This window comes from Hyla sarda, chromosome 2 (genome assembly GCF_029499605.1).
Source record: "Hyla sarda isolate aHylSar1 chromosome 2, aHylSar1.hap1, whole genome shotgun sequence".
In the NCBI taxonomy this organism is placed as follows: domain Eukaryota; kingdom Metazoa; phylum Chordata; class Amphibia; order Anura; family Hylidae; genus Hyla; species Hyla sarda.
The window spans coordinates 63,894,212-63,921,940 of NC_079190.1; the positions used below are offsets into that span (position 1 = coordinate 63,894,212).

General features: G+C 44.2%; 2 protein-coding genes across 9 annotated transcripts in view; both read right to left on the reverse strand.

The window, feature by feature from the left end:
* Positions 1-3,918, reverse strand: part of CCDC169 (coiled-coil domain containing 169) — a 63,651-nt gene extending 59,733 nt beyond the window's left edge. For 2 of the 5 annotated variants that reach the window (XM_056561925.1, XM_056561926.1), the window contains exon 1: positions 3,630-3,918. In XM_056561925.1, the coding sequence (XP_056417900.1) occupies positions 3,630-3,799 (170 nt within the window). In that variant the 5' untranslated portion in view covers positions 3,800-3,918. Of the gene's footprint in view, positions 1-3,606 lie in introns of all 5 variants that reach the window. The other 3 variants (XM_056561927.1, XM_056561924.1, XM_056561928.1) reach the window with 3 other exon arrangements.
* An 11,459-nt stretch (positions 3,919-15,377) lies between these two features.
* SPART (spartin) overlaps positions 15,378-27,729 on the reverse strand; it is an 89,088-nt gene continuing 76,736 nt past the window's right edge. For all 4 annotated transcript variants that reach the window (XM_056561933.1, XM_056561931.1, XM_056561930.1 and 1 more), the window contains exons 7-8: positions 27,389-27,479; positions 15,378-15,751 (exon numbers count right to left, since the gene is read on the reverse strand). In XM_056561933.1, coding sequence (XP_056417908.1) covers positions 15,559-15,751; positions 27,389-27,479 — 284 coding nt within the window. In that variant the 3' untranslated portion in view covers positions 15,378-15,558. The remainder of the gene's footprint in view (positions 15,752-27,388; positions 27,480-27,729) is intronic.

Genomic DNA, 27,729 nt, shown 5'->3' on the forward strand with positions numbered 1-27,729 from the left:
GTATAATCCGTTTTATACCATAGGAATATCACCCCTTCAGCTTACCACATCAGCCATTCAAACCACCATCGCTCGCACCAGCGCGACCGATCATTTAAAGGTAGACCACGTTTTATAGATAGAGCTCAATTAAATTGACATGCATATCTTTATGTAATCCAGTCACTGTATTCTCATTTTTGATCATCAGGTGAGCATTTCCTCACACCACTTACAGTTTCATCCATATCATCAGGATCTTTCCCTCCTCCTACAGCAGCATCAGGTTAGTCCCTACCACCTAGCTTTAATAGATATGTGTCTGAGACAGCGCTTGCCAATTCAATAATAATTTACAAATCTGTTTAACTTTCGTTTACCAACAGAGTACCCCTTTAAATAATTTTACTAAACAGGCCCCAAAAATGCAACAGTGCAGAGGGTCACATGACATCACCTTTTCACCTATGTGGTTGTGCAGGAAGAGGACAGGACTCTACTGAAGGGGTGTGTATTGGGCAGCTGCTGCACTCCTGACCCTATCTACTCGCTCGGTTTATTCTGATAGCATCAATGGGATCTCCTCCCGAGAGTTGAGCATGTCTGGGTCTCTGTGAAGGAGAAACCCCCAGGAAGAGATGGCAAATCTCTGGATAGAGCATTTTTTCCTGGGTCTGGAAAGAGGAGGATCTGGTCCAGGGTCTGTATTAAAGAGGGGCAGCTATACAGAAGGGAGAAATCTGGTATGGGGTTTGTACAGAAGAGAGGGATCTGCTCTGGGGTTTGTACAGAAGATGGGGATCTAGTCTGGGGTTTGTACAGAAGAGAGGGATCTGCTCTGGGGTTTGTACAGAAGATGGGGAACTAGTCTGTGGTCTGTAGAGAAGATGGGGATCTGGTCTGTGGTCTGTAGAGAAGATGGGGATCTGGTCTGTGGTCTGTAGAGAATGAGGGGGATCTGGTCTGTGGTCTGTAGAGAAGTAGGGGGATCTGGTCTGGGTCTGTAGAGAAGGAGGGGGATCTGGTCTGGGTCTGTAGAGAAGGAGGGGGATCTGGTCTGGGTCTGTAGAGAAGAGGGGGATCTGGTCTGGGTCTGTAGAGAAGAGGGGGATCTGGTCTGGGTCTATGGTGGTGGATCTGGTCTGGGTCTATACAGAAGGGGGATCTGTCTGGGTCTATACATAAGGGGGATCTGGTCTGGGTCTATACAGAAGGGGATCTGGTCTGGCTCTGTAGAGAAGGAGGGGGGTCTGGTCTGGGTCTGTAGAGAAGGAGGGGGGGTCTGGTCTGGGTCTATACAGGAGGGGGATCTGGTCTGGGACTATACAGAAGGGGGATCTGGTCTGGGACTATACAGAAGGGGGATCTAGTCTGGGGTTTGTACAGAAGATGGGGGTCTAGTCTGGGATTTGTACAGAAGGTGGGGATCTATTATGGGGTTTGTACAGAAGATGGGGATCTAGTCTGGGGGTTATACAGAAGATGGGGATCTGGTCTGGGGTTTGTACAGAAGATGGGGATCTGATCTGTAGAGAAGATGGGGATCTGGTCTGTAGAGAAGATGGGGATCTGGTCTGTAGAGAAGATGGGGCTCTGGTCTGTAGAGAAGATGGGGCTCTGGTCTGTAGAGAAGATGGGGCTCTGGTCTGTAGAGAAGATGGGGATCTGGTCTGTAGAGAAGATGGGGATCTGGTCTGTGGTCTGTAGAGAAGGAAGGGAATCTGGTCTGGGTCTGTAGAGAAGATGGGGATCTGGTCTGGGTCTATAGTGGTGGATCTGGTCTGGGTCTGTAGAGAAAGTGGGGGATCTGGTCTGGGTCTGTAGAGAAGGAGGGGGATCTGGTCTGGGTCTGTAGAGAAGAGGGGGATCTGGCCTGGGTCTGTAGAGAAGAGGGGGATCTGTCTGGGTCTATAGTGGTGGATCTGGTCTGGGTCTATACAGAAGGGGGATCTGGGTCTATACAGAAGGGGGATCTGGTCTGGGTCTATACAGAAGGGGGATCTGGTCTGGGTCTGTAGAGAAGGAGGGGGGGCTGGTCTGGGTTTATAGTGGTGGATCTGGTCTGGGTCTATACAGAAGGGGCATCTGGGTCTATACAGAAGGGGGATCTGGTCTGGGACTATACAGAAGGGGGGTCTGGGTCTATACAGAAGGGGGATCTGGTCTGGGACTGTAGAGAAGGAGGGGGGTCTGATCTGGGTCTACAGTGTTGTATCTGGTCTGGGTCTATACAGAAGGGGGATCTGGGTCTATACAGAAGGGGGATCTGGTCTGGGACTATACAGAAGGGGGATCTGGTCTGGGGCTTGTACAGAAGATGGGGGATCTAGTCTGAGGTTTGTACAGAAGATGGGGATCTAGTCTGAGGTTTGTACAGAAGATGGGGATCTAGTCTGTGGTTTGTACAGAAGATGGGGATCTAATCTGGGGTTTGTACAGAAGGTGGGGATCTAGTCTGGGGTTTGTACAGAAGATGGGGATCAATTCTGGGGTTTGTACAGAAGATGGGGATCTAGTCTGGGGTTTGTACAGAAGATGGGGATCTAGTCTGGGGTTTGTACAGAAGATGGAGATCTGATCTGTAGAGAAGATGGTGATCTGGTCTGTAGAGAAGATGGGAATCTGGTCTGTGGTCTGTAGAGAAGGAAGGGAATCTGGTCTGGGTCTGTAGAGAAGATGGGGATCTGGTCTGGGTCTATAGTGGTGGATCTGGTCTGGGTCTGTAGAGAAGGAGGGGGATCTGGTCTGGGTCTGTAGAGAAGGAGGGGGATCTGGCCTGGGTCTGTAGAGAAGGAGGGGGATCTGGCCTGGGTCTGTAGAGAAGAGGGGGATTTGGCCTGGGTCTGTAGAGAAGAGGGGATCTGTCTGGGTCTATAGTGGTGGATCTGGTCTGGGTCTATACAGAAGGGGGATCTGGGTCTATACAGAAGGGGGATCTGGTCTGGGACTATACAGAAGGGGGATCTGGTCTGGGACTGTACAGAAGGGGGATCTGGTCTGGATCTGTACAGAAGGGGGATCTGGTCTGGGCCTATACAAAAGGGGGATCTGGTCTGGGTCTATACAGAAGGGGGATCTGGGTCTATACAGAAAGGGGATCTGGGTCTATACAGAAAGGGGATCTGGTCTGGGACTGTACAGAAGGGGGATCTGGTCTGGGACTGTACAGAAGGGGGATATGGTCTGGGTCTATTCAAAAGGGGGATCTGGTCTGGCTCTATACAGAAGGGGGATCTGGTCTGGGTCAATACAGAAGGGGGATCTGGTCTGGGTCAATACAGAAGGGGGATCTGGTCTGGGTCTGTAGAGAAGAGAGGATCTGGTCTGGGTCTGTAGAGAAGAGGTGGATCTGGTCTGGGTCTATACAGAAGGGGGATCTGGTCTGGGTCTATACAGAAGGGGGATCTGGTCTGGGTCTATAGTGGTGGATCTGGTCTGGGTCTATACAGAAGGGGGATCTGGTCTGGGTCTATACAGAAGGGGGATCTGGTCTGGGATATGTACAGAATGGGGATCTGGTTTGGGGTCTGAAGAGTCTCTATTATTGGGTGAAATACATTCTTTGTGACTATTTGCTGCGCCCACGGCAGTCCCCTGCCCCATTATACAGTCTGTAGATGATAATACTCTCTGCACATCTCGGCTCTCACTTCTTCCTCGCCTCCATCCTCAGCTCCTCGCTCCGTCTCTCAGTCTCCGGGTCCGCCCGGTATGAGGTGTAATTCTCCGTTCGCCTCTCCATCATCTCGGGAAGGTTGTTGATACGTTCCCATGACAACAGGACAACCCCCGTCACGTGATCTTCCCCGCGTTTCCTCATTTCCGTGCTGAGGTCCCTCCCCCTCGTCACGTGGTGATGGAGACGAGTGTTGACCCTTTCGTTGCCGCGTGAAGCGCGCGGGAGAGATGGACTCCGTTCAGGTGTACACCGGGCTGCAGGCGGCGCTGGGTAACAACATAGAGAAGCTGCAAGTCCGGCCAGAAGGGGTTAATGCTACAGGGGACGAGTAAGGCCGTGTTCACACCTTCAGGTTTTTAATAACATTTACTGGCTACAAAGCTAAGTGCCCCTCATTTATGATCCGGTCCTGGCTTTGTAATTAGTAAATGCAATTAAAAACCTGAAGGTGTCAACACAGCCTTAGGATATTTTAATACGTACAGGATCTGCTGCATATTTTTGCTGCATATTTTCAACTTCAATAGGTAGCAAAATCAGCTGCTGAAAATATGCAGCAGATCCTGTGCGTGTAAACATACCCTTTAGGGTACTGAATCTGCTGCGGATTTCGTGCTGCTAAATCAATACAAATACAGCAAATATTTGCACTCAGCTTTAAAGGGTACCTCTCATCAAAAAAACTTTTGATATATTATAGATTAATGTATGCAGAATAACTTCACAATTGCATGTTATTAAAAAATATGCTTCTTTCTATTTGATTTTCCAGTTTGAAGAAATGACCCCTAGGGGTCTCCCTACCAGTCCTGGCAGCAAGCATTTCAGACTCATGCTGGAGTCCTAAACACTACAAGCTGCCAGTCTGCTTTGTTCACAAAGGAGAACACTCAGAGCTGCCAGCCTGCTTTGTTCACAGCCTGTTTGGCTGTGAACAAAGCAGGCTGGCAGCTCTGAGTGTTTAGGACTCCAGCATGAGTCAGAAATGCTTGCTGCCAGGACTGATCTGGAAAAATACAATAGAAAGAAGCATATTTTTCATTAACATGCTATTGGAAAGTTATTCAACATTCATTAATCTAAAATATATCAAAAGTTTATTTGATGAGAGGTACCCTTTAAATCTGCAATCTTCTGCAGTGTAAATTGCTTTAAATATCCGCCACGGCTTAACCTGCAAAAAGCCCGGCCATGTGAATGTATTCGTTTTATGGATTTTCTAGAACCCTTTATGCCTCCACTTCGGTCACATGATGTCCATAGTGAGTGTGCATTGGGTGGTGGGTGCAGTGGTCACTATGGATGTTGCCTAGGCCAGTGTTTTCAAACTAGGGTGCCTTCAGCAGTTGCAAAACTACAACGCCCAGCATGCCCGGACAGCCAACGGCTGTCCGGGCATGCTGGGAGTTGTAGTTTTGCAACACCTGGAGGCACTCTAGTTGGAAAACACTGATCCAACTACAACCTTTCCCAACCTGTAGCTATCCAGCTGTGTCAAAACCATCTCCCTGCATGCTTCGGTGGTCAGGGCATGCTGGGAGTTCTAGTGTTGCAACAGTTATACAGCCCCAGATTTGGGAATACTGCCTTATTGAGTCTGCAGGCATCCTTTGTTGATGTGGCAGCCACTGTCGCCCATTGACCATCACACAGCATCATCCCGCAAGGAGGGGCAGTGTCCCTGGTGGGCCCAATGACTTGAAGGGGCCGAACATGGTTTGCGTCTCGCACAAGCAGCCTATATGTTCAGGAAATAGGCCAATCAAACTCACTGTTAGACTACATTTGGCCCATTATGGAGTCTAAGTCCTAGTTCACACCAACATTGAGCTCTGGTATTGTAATGAAGAAAATTGTGTCCCTGTAGCGGAATGTGACCCTCTGCACAGGGATACACTTTTCTGCTTTACAGCCGGCTCCCTCTCACTCCCTAAACTCTAATCCTAACCCTTAAAAAACAATCTTAATCCTAATCCCAACCCTTAAAAACCAGTCCTAACCCTAAAAACCAAACCTAACCCATAATCATAACCCTAGCCCCTAATCCTTACCTCTAATCCTAACAGTGATCAGCTGAGCTCAGGTCACATTCGGCTACGGGTCAAAGATTTTTTCAATTCACCGTCTGAGTCTATTCAAACTAGTAGTTTGAGCAGAGAAACAAATACTGCAAGCAGGTTTTTTTTTTCTCAGCTCCTGGAAAACCGCGGACACCTGAGAGAAACCCGTCGGACCCCATTGAAAGTCAATGGGATCCGTTGGGACCCAGCAATGTCCGCTGTGCTCTGACCCGTTTAGGGCCCATTCAGAGTGCACCATTGATGTGAATTTAGCCTGAGCTCACAATATACAAGTGACTGTAAAGCGCAACCCCCAAACATGTGGTGACCCAGGGGTGGGTATCCGGGTATCTGAGATTGTGTAATGATATCTCCCTTCTTGTACGCAGAGAAGTTAACCAGTGAAGCCGCTGTTCTGGCCGACCACACGAAGCGAGCTGGAGAATACAACGTGACCCTGGAAAAGCTAAACACAAACTTTGACCAGGTGAGCTGTTCTGTGGATATACATAAGGCAGTGTTTCCCAATCGGTGGGCCTCCAGCTGTGGCAAAACCACAACTCCCAGCATGCCTGGACAGCCACGTTGTAGTTCTCCACACAGCGGGTGACCAGGAGCATCACTGTGCAACCAAATGTGTTGGAGTCTATATAACCGGCGAACTCACAGTGGGCACTGTATAAATATATGTGTGAGCTAATAAACGCCCTGAGGGAAGTTATCATTGGCGCACATTTGCAAAACCTGCTGCATAAATGTGCGCAAAAGTGTTGCTGCGTATAATGTAATATTATTGTGCACATATCTTCATAAAGGAATACCGGCTCACATAGGATCCTATGCCAGCAAGTCACAGAAGTAAATGTTAAATTTAGTGTGCCAACCAGTGCCCACCTGCAATCAATGGCCGCTTCAAGCTCAAAGAAAACCATGGTGATAACGTGCGACAAAGATCATAACCCTTATTGCAAATTAATGCGCAAAATAAAGTGCTCAGTCGTGCATGTCGTGACGGGTTAAAAAGTTACAGAAAAGGGTTTAAGGGTGGAGCCACACAAAAGAACCATAAAAAAAATGTGTACTAGCACTATATCGCATGTAATAACTTTGGCGCACATACGCATTGCCACCACACAAATTAGCAGTGTTCACCTACACCAATGTAGATAAATCCCCCCCCCCCCCCCCCAATATGGCTGCATTTTTGCTTCTGTATTACAGACACAAGTCCTGACCTGACACTGGATTTGATGACCTGAACTGACTTCTATCCTCTGGGGTCATCAGATCCGCCATTGGTTCAGTACTTACGGCTATAATACAGAAAATAAAGAGCGGTTGTATTAAACCCTTTCAAAATCAGAAATCTGCAGTGAAATCTGCAGTAATAATCTATTGCGTTTCCACAACAGACTGAACGTGCTGCAGGTTTACACATCCTCACCGTGCTGATGTGTATAGAACTATAAATTACTGAGGAATCGGCACTGCAAAATCTAGTGTGGGTGAACCCACCGCCACATAGATCTAAACTTAAGATCAGTGTTTCCCATCCAGGGTGTCACCAGCTGTTGCAAAACTACAATGCCCAGCATGCCGGACAGACTTTGGCATCCTGGTTTGGAAACACTGTTTTGGATTCTACGTCTTCTTTCAGACAGGAGAGAGCACAGAGGAGTGCTATCAGACAGGGGAGAGCACAGAGGAGTCCTATCAGACAGGAGAGAGCACAGAGGAGTACTATCAGACAGGATAGAGCACAGAGGAGTGCTATCAGACAGGAGAGAGCACAGAGGAGTGCTATCAGACAGGGGAGAGCACAGAGGAGTCCTATCAGACAGGGGAGAGCACAGAGGAGTCCTATCAGACAGGAGAGAGCACAGAGGAATACTATCAGACAGGATAGAGCACAGCGGAGTGTTAGCAGACAGGAGAGAGCACAGAGGAGTCCTATCAGACAGGAGGGAGCACAGAGGAGTGCTATCAGACAGGAGAGAGCACAGAGGAGTGCTATCAGACAGGAGAGAGCACAGAGGAGTGCTATCAAAAAGGAGAGAGCACAGATGAGTGCTATCAGACAGGAGAGAGCACAGAGTCTGTGCTTCAGCTTGGACAAAGCCATGGTTTTATAAGCCATGATTTCTATAAAAAGGAAATCAAATAATTCTTATGAAGTATATTAAGAAGGTGATTATTTTGCCAAGATGTACAAGATCAAAAAGTTTTTGTATCGGACAGGGCCTATTTAAGAGCTCTCTAGTAGCATGTGTATGTGTAATACGGGGCTGAGACATACATACGGTGCCATGTGTAACCTCTTACAATTTCTTCTTGGTTACCTCAAATACTTTTAATACTTTTCTTTCTCTGCAGGTTCAGTCCAGACTGGTGCGTGTTGCATCTGTGAAACCGGGGTTTAGTGAAATCCTTGTGTCAAAAGACATTCCACAGGATGGCGCGCTGGGTCATGGGAGCAAGCGTAACACGTAGAGCATTGTTTGTTGTTTTCTTACAAAACAAGAATACAGTATTAATGAGAAATATTGTTGAATGTAAAATACTTATATTAGTACAGAATATATATATGTATAGTAGCTAGTCCTATTAAAGCATTGTCTTACTCTTTATTTTGCTCACTCTTTTATGTTATGAGCCATCGGCAATCTACCCAAGTACTCTCTCATCTTAAGAAAATACAGACAGCATTTTACCACTTTTAGGAGTTTGACAAACGTCCGATCGTTGGCGGTCGCCTGATAAAGTTTGTTTTAATTGAATTCCGCATACATTAAATAAAAGGGAAAAAAATTACCAACCTTGTCCAAAGACTTTAGAAAAGGATGTTTTGAAACTTTTTAGTTGTGCTTGTAGCAATACGTTCATTATGTATTCCTCACTAAATAAGACTCTTTTCACGCTGTGTTTTTGTGGTGCTCAGCGGGGGGGGGGGGGGGATTTATATGTCGGGGAACTTCCCCATGTATAGCTAGTATGTACTCTAAGGAGGAAACCTGTCCAGCAGAAAAGTAGCTGAGTTGCCCATAGCAACCAATCAGATTGCTTCTTTCTTTTTGAAAAGGCCTCTGAAAAATGAAAGAAGCGATCTGATTGGTTGCTATGGGCAACTCAGCAACTTTTCCGCTGGACAGGTGTAGATAGGGTATGTTCCCTGGAGTACCCCTTTAAATTACAGCATCTACTAGATCTTCCAGGCTAAGAGAGTGCAAACTACATTATAATTTAAAGCGTAACTCCGCATAGGACTTCTGACTGATCCGTACCTTGAACACTTTAGCAACGGGAAAGTCTCGGGCTACGAAGTTTCCTGGAGATTTAAACAGGTATCCTTCTGCCAAAAATAATGTTGGAGTTACCCTTTAAGTAGCACTTCTATCATTCGCTAAAATCTGTTTGACATGCTCAGGTATGTTGGACAGCAAGAACATGAGCTAAAGCGGGACAAATACAGAGTGCAATAGCATCCATTGCCTTGTGTTATTAGTGCATTCAGTAGATCAGTGGTTTCTTGAAACATTGTGCCTCCAGCTGTTGCAAAACATTGTGCCTCCAGCTGTTGCAAAACATTGTGCCTCCAGCTGTTGCTGTCCAGGCATGCTGGGAGTTGTAGTTTTGCAGCAGCTGGAGGCACACTGGCTGGAAAACACTGATTTAAAGGAACTACATGCACTTCCATTCACTAGTATTTTGCTAGAACCTCAATAGGATCTTGTATGGGAAGTGATTGCGGGCAGAATAGTAGTATTGTTTATAGTGAACAAAGGCGTCGTGGATGTGTATCCTGCCAAGGTTTTAGAAAACACATTGGTCATTTCTAAAACCCATAATAACCAATCAGATCCCAGATGTTTTCACGGTTGCTATATAGACTCAATGTTATTGGTTGCCTCGGACTTTCCAACTTTCCTATGTTGTTTTGATAAATCTCCCACAATGGCCCTCATTTACTAATGTAAACCCGACTTGTTTTGTCGGGTTTTTTTGGCGCATCTTTGTCTGCGACATGTCGCAGACATCGTGCGCCAGTCTGTGACACGATGCAACATTTTTTCCCGACGGACCCGATGTGGATTCTCCCAAACCCTAAAAAGGGGCGTAACCCGACATTTCTGAGCTTTCCCACGTATTTATAAAGGTTTCCAACCCGAATTTGTTGAATTGTTGTGGATTTTTTCCCAACAACTCAGAGGAGTTGGAAACCAAAACCAACAAAACCAACGTGCGACAAACAGGATGCCACATAATAATAAATATCAGGGGAAAAAAGCAGTCGGGTAAGAAAGCAAGATAGACTTACAACCCGATTTTCTAAGTAAATGAGGGCCATTGTATTCAGTTTAGATTTGTAAATCACCACAAGGTGGCGCCCTGCCCCACCACATTAAATAACATTATGTATTGGGCCCATATCACAGCAAATAAAAAAAATAAAAAATAAATCACAGACTAAATACATTTGCACATATAGTCCTTTATTAAACCTTTATAACTATTTCTAAAGTTTCTTTAACATTAACAAAATATAAATATAACCATTTTATGTCTAGTATCTGCTTATTCTTTTATTACATATATCACATGGTAGTGCAAACACTGCTTAATACAGCAAATCCTGGCAGTCACACCGGCATCTAGTATTCCACGACCCTTTGGTTCTTATAAATATATTAAAATCTTTGGATTTATTGACTTCTGTCTGATGCTTTATTAAAGGAGTTGTGTGTGGTATTACAACTTGGCTCCTTTTATGTCAATGGAACTGAGCTGCAATACTGCACACAACCTGAGGACAGATGTGGTGCTGTTTTTTTTATTTTTTTTTTATTAATCCTGGATTACCACTATTGTTGGAACAGGGTAGGCAATGTTTGTGCCATATGTTAGGCTGAAAACAATGTTCAATACCCCTGGACTTTTTTCTGGCTCCTAAAAAATATTTGAAAGTTATATTAATTAATTTTTTTAACAATTTTGTTTTGGGCTATAGCTGTAGCCCCAAAAATCGCTTATTCTATTGGGGATGTTTTTGGAACACGTACATCCCGAAATATGTGCCCCAAAATATGGATGAAGTTGGTCAGCTAAATGACCCCACAGGAAAGTCCATTGCACTTAATTTTTCTTCCGTAAGAATAATGGACGTAATATTAAACTTAATGTGAAGAAAAATGTTTTTCATTGAATTTAAAAAGTCCAAAAAACGGTGTCAGAAAATAGGGAGTAATTTACTAAGGCTAAGTTTCTACTTGTTTTTTTTTTGTTCTGCATTTTTTGGGTTGATAAAGACGCATGAAAAAACGCCATTGCAATTTCCTGTGTCTGGCGTTTTTTCTGCCATTTTTTTCATTTGTGTGGAAATTGCAGCTTGGCAGTTGTTTTTGGTACCCAAAATTAGTTGGGTACCAAAAAAAAAATGCAGTAGTTATGGAAATTTTTTTATTTAAAGAAATGTAATATTTTTTATAACTAAATTTGAATAATTTTTTAATAAAGTGTGTGCGTTTCACTTTTTCTCATTTTTTTTTAATTTTTAGGTAGTACTACTCCCAGCATGGAACAGACTGTTCCATGATGGGAGTAGTAGTACCTGTACTAATAGACATATCGCCCCGGGTGTCAGTCATGACACCCTATGCGATCGTCAATGATATAGCAGAGATGTGGAGCGGCTCTATACAGCGCTGACATCTCTGCACTATACTCCGGCCAGTGATGTGAATAGAACATCACTCATTCATATTTTCTGCCCAGAGTGGGGATTAGCCGGATGGTTGCAGCCAATCACAGCTCTGAGGGAAATATGAATGAGTCAGTGACCGGAGTATAGTGCAGAGATATGAGCGCTGTATACAGCCGCTCCATCTCTGAAATAGACAGGACGATCGCAGCAGGTGTCAGTAGTGATACCCGCTGTGATCTGTTCTTAACTGCAGGTACTACTACTCCCAACATGGAGCACACTCTGCTCTATGCTGGGAGCTGTAGTACCTGCATTAATAGACAGATCGCAGCGAGTGTAACTTCTGACACCTGTTGCGATCTTTCTATTAATGCAGGTACTACAGCTCCCAGCATGGAGCAGAGTGTGCTCCATGTTGGGAGTAGTAGTACTTGCAGTTAAGGAAAGATCATAGCGGATGTCACTCCTGACACCTGCTGTGATCCTCCTGTATAATGTATAGATGCGGCCTGCTGCTCTTCTATGGTCCCCTGCACTGAGGTATAGATACACCTATTAATATTTCCCACAGAGAGTTGTGATTGGCTGGAACCATCTGGCCAATCACAGCTCTCTGCGGTAAATATGAATAGGTGTATATATACTGCAGTGCTGGGGACCATAGAAGAGCGACCGGCCGCATCTATACATTATACAGGAGGATTGCAATGGGCGATCTGTCAATTAGTACAAGTACTACTACTACTCCCATCATGGAACAGTGTGTTCCATGCTGGGAGTAGTAGTAGTACTACCAAAAAAATAAAGTAAAAAATAAAGAACACACACACTACATTTTTATTATTGTTGGCTATATTTTTAGGTCCCCACCCGCCCGCATAAATTGATCCCTGTTTTAAAAATAAAAATGTTGTTATAAAAAAGAAAAATTTCGTTAGATACAATTTTTTGCTTCACAACTGTATCTTTATTTTTTTCTAATGGTACCCTATGAAATTTTATTAAAAAAGGTATCTCCATCACTTTTATGGATCGCTAAAGTCCAAAAAAGGAATAAAAACCGCATGCAAAAACGCCAAAGTTAAAACCCACATATCATTTTTCTTTGTGTTTTTTTTACATGCCACAATTTTGACAAAAAAAAAAAATCACCAGTGGCTCAACATGCTGCGATTTTGGAAAACCGCCAAGGAGCTGAAATACGCCACAAGAGAGTGAAAAAACGCCAAAAGGATTAAAAAAAACGCCAAAAGGATAAAAAAAAACGCCAAGTGGAATAAGAATTTAGCAATTTCTCATTGATTTACAGCTAACATCTGGCCGCAGTGTTTTTTGGCCGTAAAAACGCTATGCGGCAGAATTGTCGTTTTTCTTGGCGTAGAAACTTAGCCTAAGACGTTTGAAAGTGGTAGTCCAGAAAACTGAGCTTTTTAAAGACACTTATTCCCTAACCACAGGATAGGGGGGTTAATGTCTGACCGCTGAGACCCCCGCAATCTCTCCTGTACAGGGCCCTGGCTACTTATGTGTCCTCCGTGCTCTGTGGCCCCCATCTTCCTGGACTGATGCAAGTGACTGCCTGCTCAGCCAATCACTAGCTGAGGTGGAAACATTGGAGTGAGCGGGGATTGGCTCAGCGTCAATCCAGGAAGGTGGGGTCGGGGCAGGCCGAGGACATGTTAGTAGCCAGGTCCCCAGATAGGAGATTGAGGGGGGTCCCAGCAGTGGATAAGTGTCTAAAAAGTTCAGTTCCCTGGACCACCCCTTTAAAAGGGGTTATCCAGGAGTAGAAAAATAAAGCTCATTTCTTTCAAAAGCTGCTTCCGTCGGTCTCCAGATGGTTGGGTGTGGTTCTACAGCTCAGTTTTATTGAAGTGAATGGAGCCAAGTTGTAATACCACACCCAACCTGGAGACAGACGTGGAGCTGTTTTTTTTTTAAAGAAATAAGCTCTTTTTTTCTATTCCTGGATAACCCCTTTAAGTAAACCTCCTCCATTATAGAATTGCACACCTGGTAAATGCAGGTGTGTGTGAGGCTGCCCATACTGCAGCCTTAGAAATCTACCCCAGCATGGAGCTATTGTACATTTCAACTACAAATTTGATGTGTAGGGGCGCTCACACCCCCTTAGCACAAAGCCACGCCCCTCAACACTAAGCTCCAACCCACTAAGCAAGCACGCCAGAGATCAGTAAAAAGTGACAAAATTCTGCGCAAACCTTGTGCCTTTATACTGATATGCCTCCGACGCAGCGCGTCATACATTTCCACCATAGTCTGATATGGGACAGATTTCACCCACGGGCACGTTCACACTGGGTTTTCCCATTTAACTTCATTAAGGAAGAAACCTACCCTATAAATTCAGTATAGCTTTGTTCATGGCGTGGTTAGTCTGTGAAGACTATTCGTTTTTAAAAATATTTAGGCTAGAGTAAAAGTTAAACCTTAAACATATAAATAGTTATTGCTTTAATTATTCTTCTTATTTATTTAGTTAGTTAGTTAATCTGGGGTAAACAGTCTGTAAGAAGAACACTGTCATAAGCAGCACTCTTTCTTGTCTACAGGGGGCAGCATTTTTATTTTTGCCATCCACATGTCCTGAAAAATTCAACTCTATTTATGGCAGCATCTGCAAAATGCGCACTAGACTACACTGCCCCCAGCTCTACCTTAAGATTTTCAGGATAGGAGAAAAGTGTAACCCCCCCACACTGCCCCCCCCCCCCCCCCCGTGATCTACCGTATTGCCGCGGCTAATGCGCGTGTTGTCAACCTCACTGAGTTCGACGCCACGCCACCTGCATACAGCTCTATGGGAGAGGCGGGGATGCACGAACACTGCATCTCCACCTCTCCCATAGAGATACATGAAGGGGGCGTGTCATGCTGCGGCCGACACACCTCCTGCACAGGAGAGCTGCGGCAGTGTCGGGGCCCCGTAGAGGAGATCACCGGGGATTCCAGCGTTCGTACCCCCCACGATCAGACACTTATCCCCTATCCTGCAGATAGGGGATAAGTATCTCACACTGCAGATCTCCCTTAAAAAATTCCTTCTAGCTCTGCTGTCATTCAAACTCAATGTGGGGCGCAGTACAGGGCTGAAGTCTCCTCCCACTTCCATCTTAAAGGGGTACTCCACTGAAAAACTTTTTTTTCTTTTAAATCAACTGGTGCCAGAAAGTTAAACAGATTTGTAAATTACTTCTATTAAAATAATTCTTCCGTTACTTATCAGCTGCTGTTATGATCCACAGGAAGTTCGTTTCTTTTTGAATTTCCTTCCTGCCTGACCACAGTGCTCTCCGCTGACACCTCTGTCCATTTTAGGAACTGTCCAGAGAGCACTGTGGTCAGACTGAAAAGAACTATACAACTATACAACAGCAGCTGATAAATACTGGAAGAATTAAGATTTTCGAATAGAAGTAATTTACAAATCTGTTTAACTTTCTGGCACCAGTTGATGTAAAAAAAAAAAAAATGTTTTCCAGTGGAGTACCCCTTTTAAATACTCTAGAATAGTTTTTAGGGTGTATTCACAAACACAGTATCCTGCACAGGAATTGAAGCAGTGTTCAGTCATTTAATTTACATTAAAATCTGCAGCTTCAAATACGGCACGTCAAATATGCACAGGATACTGTTCATGTGAATAAACCCTTACAATAGATGCTGGGGGGGGGGGGGGATGGAATGGGGAAATTCTGTAATTTTAAGCCCCAAATATCTTTAAAAAAAAAAAGAACAAAGTGCAATATCTGCAGAAAGAAAAGCCCTGGGAGTAGGTGTTTAGTACCGGGGGCTATGGGTTTCATAATATGGCTAATATATTTGTCTATAGCAGTGTTTCTCAAGCAGGGTGCCTCCAGCTGTTGCAAAACTACAACTCCCAGCATGCCCGGACAGCCTTCGGCTGTCCGGGCATGCTGGGAGTTGTAGTTTTGCAACAGCTGGAGGCACCTTGGTTAGGAAATCCTGATATAGACAAATATATTAGCCATATTCGGACCAGTTGTCTTTTGATGTTTCACGCTGAAGCAAACGTTATTGAAAACCAAGATATCATTGTATGAACCGCTAAGAAAATGTAGTGTCGCACACTAAGGCAGAATAGGGCGCTGTGCGCGGCGTCAGTGGGGTTCCCCTTTCTTGTCCTGTTTCTCTTTTAGCTTGTATTCATCCAGGATGGCATGGCTAGTTTCTTTTGCAGTCTTTTTCACTATTGCTTTTATACCAATGTGATCGATATTAAATGCAGTCACCCCGACATTGATGGCAGAATTGACTGCGTTGTGGGTGGCATGGCCGGCATCTTTTCCATACCTACAAAAATAACATAAAAAATCGGATCAATACTTTCCTTGAACATTAACCTGTCGAAATGAAATTGCTGCAATCTGCACAACTGTGCAAGTAATGTACCAGTGAGTGCACATGTTCTGCCATGTTCCCCTCTCTCAAGCTCAGTAGAAATGGTGGTCGGGGATCGCTATATTTACCTAAGGTACCTGTCCTATGTAGATTTATCAAAACCTGTCCAAAGGAAAAGCTGCTGAGTTGCCCATAGCAACCAATCAGATCGCTGCTTTCATTTTTAACAAGGCCTCTGCAAAATGAAAGAAGCCATCTGCTTCGGTTGAATTTCATGCGGAACGTGCGCGGATTCCGCACGAAACCCGCATCAACTCCGCATTTTGCGGCGAAAAAAAATTAATAAATCCCCATTCACTTCAATGGGCTTCCGCAAAAATTTAGGGCAGGACCTATCTTTTTGCGGAATGGGAATGGGACTGTGGAATCCTATTTAAGTTTATAAGGCTGTAAACACATGCAGAATTCACAAGCGGAAATCCGTGCAGAAATTCATCAAGAAGCGCATATCCTATACAGGCAAAGCTGGGTGAGATATGGGGAATCCAGGAGATAGTTAAACCTTAGGCAAAAATTTTAACTGAATCCTCTTTAAATTTCACTTTAATTTCCTCAGTGGGAACTAGCCCTTAGGTGTTTATACACTGTGTTCCGGGGCTCCTTTTGAGCCTTTATAAACAAATTTATTTATTTTTAGCTAAAAAATATTAACGGAAAAATTTCAGATGTTTTTCAAGCTCGCTTTTAGCATTTTGGCCCTTTTGTGCAACTTTTCTTTGTCTTTCTGATGTTTTCTGAGTTGCAATACAAACGTTTTACGGCCGGAAACACTGTCTCCGAACTGGACTCCCTACAGCAGTGTTACCCAACTAGGGTGCCTCCAGCTGTTGAGAAACTACAACTCCCAGCATGCCCGGACAGCCTTTGGCTGTCCGGGCATGCTGGGAGTTGTAGTTTTGCAATAGCTGGAGGCATCCTGGTTGGGAAACACTGCCTTACAGAATGCCATAGTAATCTAAGTTCGGTTTAGTAGAATTGCTTGACGTGTAGGGGCTAAAATACATACGTATTGCTTTCCAGTGCCCATAGGAAAAAAAAAAAAAAATATATATATATATATGTATATTTTTCTCCTTAAAGGGGTACTCCGGTGAAAACCTTTTTTCTTTTAAATCAACTGGTGGCAGAAAGTTAAACATATTTGCAAATTACTTCTATTAAAAAATCTTAATCCTTCCTGTACTTAGCTGTTGAATACTACAGAGGAAATTCTTTTCTTTTTGGAATGCTCTCTGATGACATCACGAGCACAGTTCTCTCTGCTGACGTTATTATAATAATAATAATAACACTTTATTTATTGTTGTCCTTAGTAGGATTTGAACCCAAGTCCCCAGCACTGCAAGGCAGCAGTGCTAACCACTGAGCCACCATGGTGTCCTTAGCATACATCTGCTATGCATGGTTGCTAAAATGGACAGAGATGTCAGCAGAGAGCACTGTGCTCGTGATGTCATCAGTGTTCCAAAAAGAAAGGAATTTCCTCTGTAGCATTCAGCAGCTAATAAGTGCTGGAAGGATTAAGATTGTTTAATAGAAGTAATTTACAAATATGTTTAACTTTCTGCCACCGGTTGATTTAAAAGAAAAAAGGTTTTCACTGGAGTACCCCTTTAAAGCTTACCTGTCATTTCAGGTGACCTTTCAGTATAAGCTGTCCTGTGTGTGTATATGAGGAGCAGCACTATTTCTGGCCATTCTATAACTATAAGGGTACGTTCAGACGAGCGGATTTTCTGCGCGTATTTCGCTGCGGATTCCCCGCTGAAGGATCTCTGTATGGTGCCTTTACATGTGCCTGTTCGGAGTGGCAATATGCCGCTACGAGCAGACACACTGCGATGAGCGAGTCGCCGCGCGCATGTGCAGTAGACTCGCACATCACGGCCTAGCTCATAGAGAAGGGGGAGCGGCCGTGATGTGTGCGAGTACACCGTGCATACGTGCGACTCGCACATCGCTTCAGTGTGTCTGCATGTAGCGACTGTATTGCCGATCCGAGCAGGCACACATGTAAAGGCACCATACAGAGGCAGCGTAAAATATGCTGTAAATCCGCTCGTTTGAACGTACCCTTATATGGTATTTTTCAGCAGACTGCAGGCTTCATTTATAATTTACAGTTCTCCTAGAGCTAGTTGGTGGAGCTCCCCCCCCCTCCACAGACTTGTATTGGCTTGTCTTGCAAACAGGACAAAGCCAGATGATTTTCATTGTGCAATACAGTCTCACAGGAGAAAGAAGCATTTTATTACAAAGCTTAATATTTTTACTTGGACTATTGACTAGAGATGAGCGAACTTACAGTAAATTTGATTCGTCATTAACTTCTCGGCTCGGCAGTTGATGACTTTTCCTGCATAAATTAGTTCAGCTTTCAGGTGCTCCGGTTGGCTGGAAAAGGTGGATACAGTCCTAGGAGACTCTTTCCTAGGAATGTATCCACCTTTTCCAGCCCACCGGAGCACCTGAAAGCTGAACTAATTTATGCAGGATAAGTCATCAACTGCCCAGCCGAGAAGTTCGTGACGAATCGAATTTACTGTAAGTTCGCTTATCTCTACTATTGATCTATGCAAAGTTTGTTCAAATGACATAAGTGCATATTTACGTGTAGTGCATGGGGAGTTGTGTTCCTATTAACCCCTTCCCGCAGAATGTCATATATAAACGCCGGGTTGTGCAGTGCGTTCGCGCATCCCGGCGTTTATAAATGACATGCAGTTAACCCGGCGATGCGCAGCATCGCACGGGTTAACTGGCAGAAGTCCCGCTGTTTCCAGCAGGGGACAACTTCTGCTTCACCCCCAGGACCATCAATTGATGGTCCTGGTCAGCGATCACTGTGATTGGTCCCTGTGGACCAATCACAGTGATCTGGGGTGAAAGTTCAGATCCCCCGCACTGCCCGCCCCTGGAAGTCGGGCAGAACGGGGGACGAAGCGCTGCAGGGGCTCGCGGGGACCTGCAGGATAGGGGGGGGGGACACGAGGGGACCGGCGGACTTACCTGATCCAGCGGCGGGACCGAGGAGCAGCGCGGGACCGGCCACGTGGACGAGCAGCGACGGGTAAGTATGTGGTCCTCAGAGGCAGCAGTGAAGATCTTCACTGCTGCTTCTAGGAGTCTGAAAACTACAACTCCCAGCATGCCTAGACAGCCTTTGGCTGTCCGGGCATGCTGGGAGTTGTAGTTTTGCAACATCTGGAGGGCCCCAGTTTGGAGACCATTGTATAATGGTCTCCAATCTGTGCTCTTCCAGCTGTTGCAAAACTACAACTCCCAGCATGCACTGACTGTCCAGGCATGCTGGGAGTTTTAGTTAAGCAACATCTGGCCCTTCAGATGTTGCCGAACTACAACTCCCAGCATGCCCTTCAGCTGTCTGGGCATGCTGGGAGTTGTAGTTTTGCAACAGCTGGAGACACACTGGTTGGGAAACATTGTTTCTAACTCAGTGTTTCCTAACCTGTGTGCCTCCAGCTGTTGCAAAACTATAACTCCCAGCATGCACTAAAAGACTATGCATGCTGGGAGTTGTAGTTTTGCAACATCTGGAGGGCCCCAGTTTGGAGACCATTGTATAATGGTCTCCAATCTGTGCTCTTCCAGCTGTTGCAAAACTACAACTCCCAGTATGCACTGACTGTCCAGGCATGCTGGGAGTTTTAGTTCAGCAACATCTGGCCCTTCAGATGTTGCCGAACTACAACTCCCAGCATGCCCTTCAGCTGTCTGGGCATGCTGGGAGTTGTAGTTTTGCAACAACTGGAGACACACTGGTTGGGAAACATTGTCTGTTTCTAACTCAGTGTTTCCTAACCTGTGTGCCTCCAGCTGTTGCAAAACTATGACTCCCAGCATGCACTAACAGACCATGCATGCTGGGAGTTGTGGTTTTGCAACAGCTGATGCAAGCCCCCCCGCCCCGCCACCCCCGTGAATGTACAGGGTACATTCACATGGGCGAGGCTTTTACAGTGGGTTTCTCGCATCTTGAGATGCAGCAAATTTTGCGCTGGGAAACTCGCTGTAACCCCCCGCCCATGTGACTGTACCCTAAAAACACTACACTACACTAACACAAAATAAAATAAAAAGTTAAAAACACTACATATACACATACCCCTAAACAGCCCCCCTCCCCCAATAAGAACATCCGGTACACCACTGTTTCCAAAGCAGAGCCTCCAGCTGTTGAAAAACAACAACTCCCAGTATTGTCGGACAGCCGTTGACTGTCCAGGCATGCTGGGAGTTTTGCAACAGCTGGAGGCACCCTGTTTGGGAATCACTGGCGTAGAATACCCCTATGTCCACCCCTATGCAAATCCCTAATTTAGGCCTCAAATGCACATGGCGCTCTCACTTTGGAGCCCTGTCGTATTTCAGGGCAACAGTTTAGGGTCACATATGGGGTATCGCCGTACTCGGGAGAAATTGTGTTACAAGGTTTGGGGGGTATTTTCTTCTTTAACCCTTCATGAAAAGGAAATGTTGGGGTCTACACCAGAATGTTAGTGTAAAAATTTTTTATTTTTTACACTAACATGCTGATGTTGCCCTATACTTTACATTTTCACAAGAGGTAAAAGGGAAAAAAGCCCCCCAAAATTTGTAACGCAATTTCTCCCGACTACAGAGATACCCCATATGTGAGCGCAAAGTGCTCTGGGGGCGCACAACAAGGCCCAGAAGGGAGAGCGCACCATGTACATTTGAGGTGATTTGCACAGGGGTGGCTGATTGTTACAGCGGTTTTGACAAACGCAAAAAAAAAAAAACCCCACATGTGACCCCATTTCGGAAACGACACCCCTCACGGAATGTAATGAGGGGTGCAGTGAGAATTTACCCCCCACAGGTGTCTGACGGATCTTTGGAACAGTGGTCCATGAAAATGAAAACTTGTACAGCCCACTGTTCCAAAGATCTGTCAGACACCAGTGGGGGGCAAATGCTCACTGTACCCCTTGTTACGTTCCTCAAGGGGTCTAGTTTCCAAAATGGTATGCCATGTGTGGTTTTTTTTGCTGTTCTGACACCTTAGGGGCTTCCTAAATGCGACATGCTCCCCGAGCAAAATTTGCTCTCAAAAAGCCAAATATGACTCCTTCTCTTCTGAGCATTGTAGTTCGCCCATAGTGCACTTCAGGTCAACTTATGGGGTACCTCCATACTCAGAAGAGATGGGGTTACAAATTTTGGGGGGTATTTTCTGCTATTAACCCTTGCAAAAAGGTGAAATTAGGGGGGAAACACACATTTTAGTGGAAATTTTTTTTTTTTTTTTTTTACATATGCAAAAGTCGTGAAACACCTGTGGGGTAATAAGGCTCACTTTATTCCTTATTACATTCCTCAAGGGGTCTAGTTTCCAAAATGGTATGCCATGTGGGTATTTTTTGCTGTTCTGGCACCATAGGGGCTTCCTAAATGCGACATGCCCCCCGAGCAAAATTTGCTCTCAAAAAGCCAAATATGACTCCTTCTCTTCTGAGCATTGTAGTTCGCCCATAGTGCACTTCAGGTCAACTTATGGGGTACCTCCATACTCAGAAGAGAAGGGGTTACAAATATTGGGGGGTATTTCCTGCTATTAACCCTTGGAAAAATGTGAAATTTGGGGGGAAACACACATTTTAGTGAAAAAAAATATTTTTTTTTTACATATGCAAAAGTCGTGAAACACCTGTGGGGTATTAAGGCTCACTTTATTCCTTGTTATGTTCCTCAAGGGGTCTAGTTTCCAAAATGGTATGCCATGTGAGGGTTTTTTGCTGTTCTGGCACCATAGGGGCTTCCTAAATGCAACATGCCCCCCAAAAACCATTTCAGAAAAACGTACTCTCCAAAATCCCCTTATCGCTCTTTCCCTTCTGAGCCCTCTACTGCGCCCGCCGAACACTTAACATAGACATATGAGGTATGTGCTTACTCGAGAGAAATCAGGCTACAAATATAAGTATACATTTTCTCCTTTTACCCCTTGTAAAAATTTAAAAATTGGGTCTACAAGAACATGCGAGTGTAAAAAATGAAGATTGTGAATTTTCTCCTTCACTTTGCTTCTATTCCTGTGAAACACCTAAAGGGTTAAAATGATGACTGAATGTCATTTTGAATACTTTGGGGGGTGCAGTTTTTATAATGGGGTCTTTTGTGGGGTATTTCTAATAAGAAGACCCTTCAAATCCACTTCAAACCTGAACTGGTCCCTGAAAAATAGTGAGTTTGAAAATTTTGTGAAAAATTGGAAAATTGCTGCTGAACTTTGAAGCCCTCTGGTGTCTTCCAAAAGTAAAAACTCGTCACTTTTATGATGCAAACATAAAGTAGACATATTGTATATGTGAATAAATTTTTTTTTTATTTGTAATATACATTTTCCTTACAAGCAGAGTGCTTCAAAGTTAGAAAAATGCAAAATTTTCAAATTTTTCATCAAATTTTAGGATTTTTCACAAGGAAAGGATGCAAGTTACCAAAAAATGTTACCACTACGTTAAAGTAGAATATGTCACGAAAAAACAATCTCGGAATAAGAATGATAACTAAAAGCATTCCAGAGTTATTAATGTTTAAAGTGACAGTGGTCAGATGTGCAAAAAACGCTCTGGTCCTTAAGGCCAAAATGGGCTTGGTCCTGAAGGGGTTAAAATAGATATTTGAGTATGATCAGCAAAGTGGGGAAGTATTGGGGATCAGTATCTGTTTAGGTACTGCACTGCCTGGCAGATCACTTGCACTTTTGTGAACAGATATAAACAATTCTGGATTGTGTCATTATTCAATGATTATAAGATCAGCCATTTGCCCAAATTACCTGAAATCAACAGAATGAATAGAACCATTAAAGGCACATACTGTATGTCATGCTTGATATACCCAGTTACCAACCACCAGCCAATGCCTTAGCACTAACTACAAGAAAAGAACGTTCTGGAAAGAGCCAACATTCACAGATCTCATTTTTTGCTGTCAGTGAATGGAAACAAACTTTAATAAAATTAAGAGACTGAAAATCTGTACAGATCTAATTCTTATATAGAGGGAATAATCCTCTTGAGCTAAACAGCTTGGCCTCCATGCATATACAGCACATTGCCTACAGTGGTACATAGAATCTACGGGGGCAGAACAGAAATGTTGCTGAAGTATTTGTCTCATGGAGGAGAGTCAAAAGTGGATGACACTGCAGCAAACCCTCAGCAAGGGGAAAAATAAGATTCATATGGGTCCTATGGAAGTAATTAAATATGTAAAAACAATCTCACCCACTGACGGCTAGCAGAGATCTTTAAAGTATCACTGTCACTTTTAAATCCCTTTGATATGTCTCTTGGAGAGTGTTTCCCAACCAGGGTGCCTCCAGCTGTTGCAAAACTGCAACTTTCAGCATGCCTGGACGGCCAAAGACTGAGTTGTAGTTTTGCAACAGCTGGAGGCACACTGATTGGGAAACACTGTCTAGGAGACATGTCAAAGGTTTTGATCAGTTGGCTCTCAGTGAGGAGACCCCCAACTATCAAGAGAACAAGTGTGAAGAAGTGTGCAGTAGTGTCCCTCACTACCTGGCTCATAGCGATCTTTGTCTCACTGCTCCATAGACGTACAATGCTCAAAAAAATAAAGGGAACACTTAAACAACACAATGCAACTCCAAGTCAATCACACTTCTGTGAAATCACACTGTCCACTCAGGAAGCAACACTGATTGACAATCAATTTCACATGCTGTTGTGCAAATGGAACAGACAACAGGTGGAAATTATAGGCAATTAGCAAGACAACTCCAAAAAAGGAGTGGTTCTGCAGGTGGTGACCACAGAACACTTCTCAGTTCCTATGCTTCCTGGCTGATGTTTTGGTCACTTTTGAATGCTGGCGGTGCTTTCACTCTAGTGGTAGCATGAGACAGAGTCTACAACCCACACAAGTGGCTCAGGTAGTGCAGCTCATCCAGGATGGCACATCAATGCGAGCTGTGGCAAGAAGGTTTGCTGTGTCTGTCAGTGTAGTGTCCAGAGCATGGAGGTGCTACCAGGAGACAGGCCAGTACATCAGGACATGTGGAGGAGGCCGTAGGAGGGCAACAACCCAGCAGCAGGACCGCTACCTCTGCCTTTGTGCAAGGAGGAGCACTGCCAGAGCCCTGCAAAATGACCTCCAGCAGGCCACAAATGTGCATGTGTCTACTCAAACAGTCAGAAACAGACTTCATGAGGATGGTATGAGGGCCCAACATCCACAGGTGGGGGTTGTGCTTACAGCCCAACACCGTGCAGGATGTTTGGCATTTGCCAGAGAACACCAAGATTGGCAAATTCGCCACTGGCGCCCTGTGCTCTTCACAGATGAAAGCAGGTTCATACTGAGCACATGTGGCAGACGTGAGAGTCTGGAGGCGCCGTGGAGAACGTTCTGCTGCCTGCAACATCCTCCAGCATGACCGGTTTGGCGGTGGGTCAGTAATGGTGTGGGGTGGCATTTCTTTGGGGGTCCGCACAGCCCTCCATGTGCTTGCAAGAGGTAGCCTGACTGCCATTAGGTACCGAGAGGAGATCCTCAGACCCCTTGTGAGACCATATGCTGGTGCGGTTGGCCCTGGGATCCTCCTAAAGCAAGACAATGCTAGACCTTATGTGGCTGGAGTGTGTCAGCAGTTCCTACAAGAGGAAGGCATTGATGCTATGGACTGGCCCTCCTATTCCCCAGACCTGAATCCGATTGAGTACATCTGGGACATCATGTCTCGCTCCATCCACCAACGCCACGTTGCACCACAGACTGTCCAGGAGTTGGCGGATGCTTTAGTCCAGGTCTGGGAGGACATCCCTCAGGAGACCATCCGCCACCTCATCAGGAGCATGCCCAGGCATTGTAGGGAGGTCATACGGGCACGTGGAGGCCACACACACTACTAAGCCTCATTGTGACTTGTTTTAAGGACATTACATCAAAGTTGGATCAGCCTGTAGTGTGGTTTTCCACTTTGATTTTGAGTATGACTCCATATCCAGACCTCCATGGGTTGATAAATTTGATTTCCATTGATAATTTTTGTGTGATTTTGTTGTCAGCACATTCAACTTTGTAAAGACGAAAGTATTTCATACGATTAGTTCATTCATTCAGATCTAGGATGTGTTATCTTAGTGTTCCCTTTATTTTTTTGAGCAGTGTATAATAAAACAGGGAGACAAAGATCAATATGAGTGAGGGAGTAAACAACGCCACAGCACAACTCTCCCCACTCGTTCTCCTGATCGGTAGGGTTTCAGCAATGAGACCCCGACCAATCAAAACTGACATGTCTCTAGGGCAAAAGGTTTTTTTTTAAGTGTCAGTGCCCATTTAATGTTCTCAGGGCAGAAGTAGAAACAATTTGAGGGAGATTTATAAAAACCTGTGCAGAGGGAAAAGTTGACCAGTTGCCCATAGTAACCAATCAGATCGCTTCTTTCATTTTTCAGAGGCCTTGTTAAAAATAAAACATGCAATCTGATTGGTTGCTATGGGCAGCTGGGCAACTTTTCCTCTGCACAGGTTTTGATAAATCTCCCCGATACCCTTAAACACGTTGGGTTAAGAAGTAGAAATGAATGAAATAATTCATGAATTTGTAAAAAAGTCAACAATTGACCCAATGATTAAAATAGAGAATAAGGACATTGGACAATAATTAATATTCACTTAAGGTTTCGTAGCCGGAGGTTCATCCATTGTGAAGCCCCAGTATCTAAAAACAGAAACATTCATCTTGTTACACTTATAGATAATGATAATGCATATTAGATTCATATTTGTTTATTCCTCATGAAAAAAAATCTCAAAACTTTTGGATCATTTTAGATTTACAACTACTGTACAGCGGTCCCTAAAAATAAAGGGGTATTCCAGGCAAAACCTTATATATATTATATTATATTATATTATATATATATATATATATATATATATATATATATATATATATATATATCTCAACTGGCTCTGGAAAGTTAAACAGATTTGTAAATTACTTCTATTAAAAAAATCTTAATCCTTCCAATAGTTATTAGCTTCTGAAGTTTTCTGTCTAACTGCTCAATGATGATGTCACGTCCCGGGAGCTGTGCATGATGGGAGAATATCCCCATAGGAACTGCACAGCTCCCGGGATGTGAGTCATCAGAGAGCAGTTAGACAGAAAACAACAACTCAACTTCAGAAGCTAATAACTATTGGAAGGATTAAGATTTTTTAATAGAAGTAATTTACAAATCTTTCTGGAGCCAGTTGATATATAAAAAAAGTTTTGGCCTGGAATACCCCTTTAAAATGGCCTCATGTTACAATATTTTCAACATACAATGCTACAGACAGTCCAAATCTGCGAAACAGGTCAATGTCTGGAAGAACTGACCAATCAGAATGGGCATTCACTGGTAAAATCTCTGTATTACTGAAGTGTATGCACTGACTGGTGTCTGGTAGAGCCCCCTACAGTGCAGGGAGGTATTACATGTTCTGTACTACTCTTACCTGTGCCAGGGTTAGCTGCTCCTTTGGACACCAGGTGAGGGCGGCTCCATTTTACTTTTTTAGGACATTGTGTGTTCTGTACAGGACCCTGAAGAAGTTCCTGTCCTCTACATAGACAGTGATTTACAGCTCCCAGCAGATCTTTTATATGTAAGGATTTGCTTTATCTATATTAGGTATCTACTTATTTTTCTTTAATCCTCACTTTTGCCTATTTTTGGATGATATTTTGGTGGCTTCAGAACCAATTACCAGGTTTCCATAGAGTTATGGTCTCAACATACAATGGTCATCCTGAAACCAATTGATATTGTAACTTGAGGGATCACTGTATTGAAGCGGACCTGTCACCAGGCTATGCTGCCCTGTCTGATGTTTGCTTTACTAATGGCCCAAACAGCATAAACAGCACTAGTAAAAACTATTACAGAATAACTTAGTGGCTCTGTGAACAAAATATTTAAATTTTGGGTTTATTGTCAGGGAACTCCCCAGATCTCAATGCCATTGAGAACTTGTGGTCAGTCCTCAAAAAGCATCTGGAGAAACATAAACACAGAAATTGGGATAAGCTTCAAGCATTCATGAAGTAAAAAATGGGTTGTTATCAGACAGGATTTGGCCCAAAAGCTGATATCCAGCAGACCAGGGCACATTGCAGAAGTAAAAGAAGGGTTAACACTGCAAATATTGAGTCTTTGCACAAACTTGATACTTTGCTTCTAGTTGTGATCATAGAAACATCTGACTAAAAGATCTAAAAACACTGAAGCAGCAAACTGTGAAAATCAAAATTTGTTTTAGACTCCTTACTTGACTGTCCCCTGTCCAGGGATGGCGGAGGAAGGCTTCTGTCTGAATGAGCATTGAGCCGACAGCTATCTAAAGTGTATTGTCGACTTTGCCAACTAAAGACATAAGATGAATCTGTGTACATTGTACAAAAATACCCATTGCATTCATTATCTCCATTATACTATGGCAAAGGATAGTGAGACCTACTTGTATTTTACAGTGTGCACAGTCTCTGTGGCGACACTTTTTGTGATGTTCTTCCCCGCATACTCCAGGCCTTGCCAAACTGTTGCAAATCCTTAGAATAAAACACAACAAAGGTTTTTTTCCATTTAATAGAGATGAAAGGTGTAATATGCTAAAGATAGGGGATAAATACCAGATTGCGGGGGTCCGACCACTGGGGCCCCTGCAAGGTGCCCCAGCTCTCCTGAATGGGGCATTCTGATCACTGCATAAAGCTGGGCCGACATGCCCCCTCCATGCAGCTCTATGGGAGAACCGGAGATACTGAGTGCAGCACTCTGGCCCTCCCATAGAGGTGCATG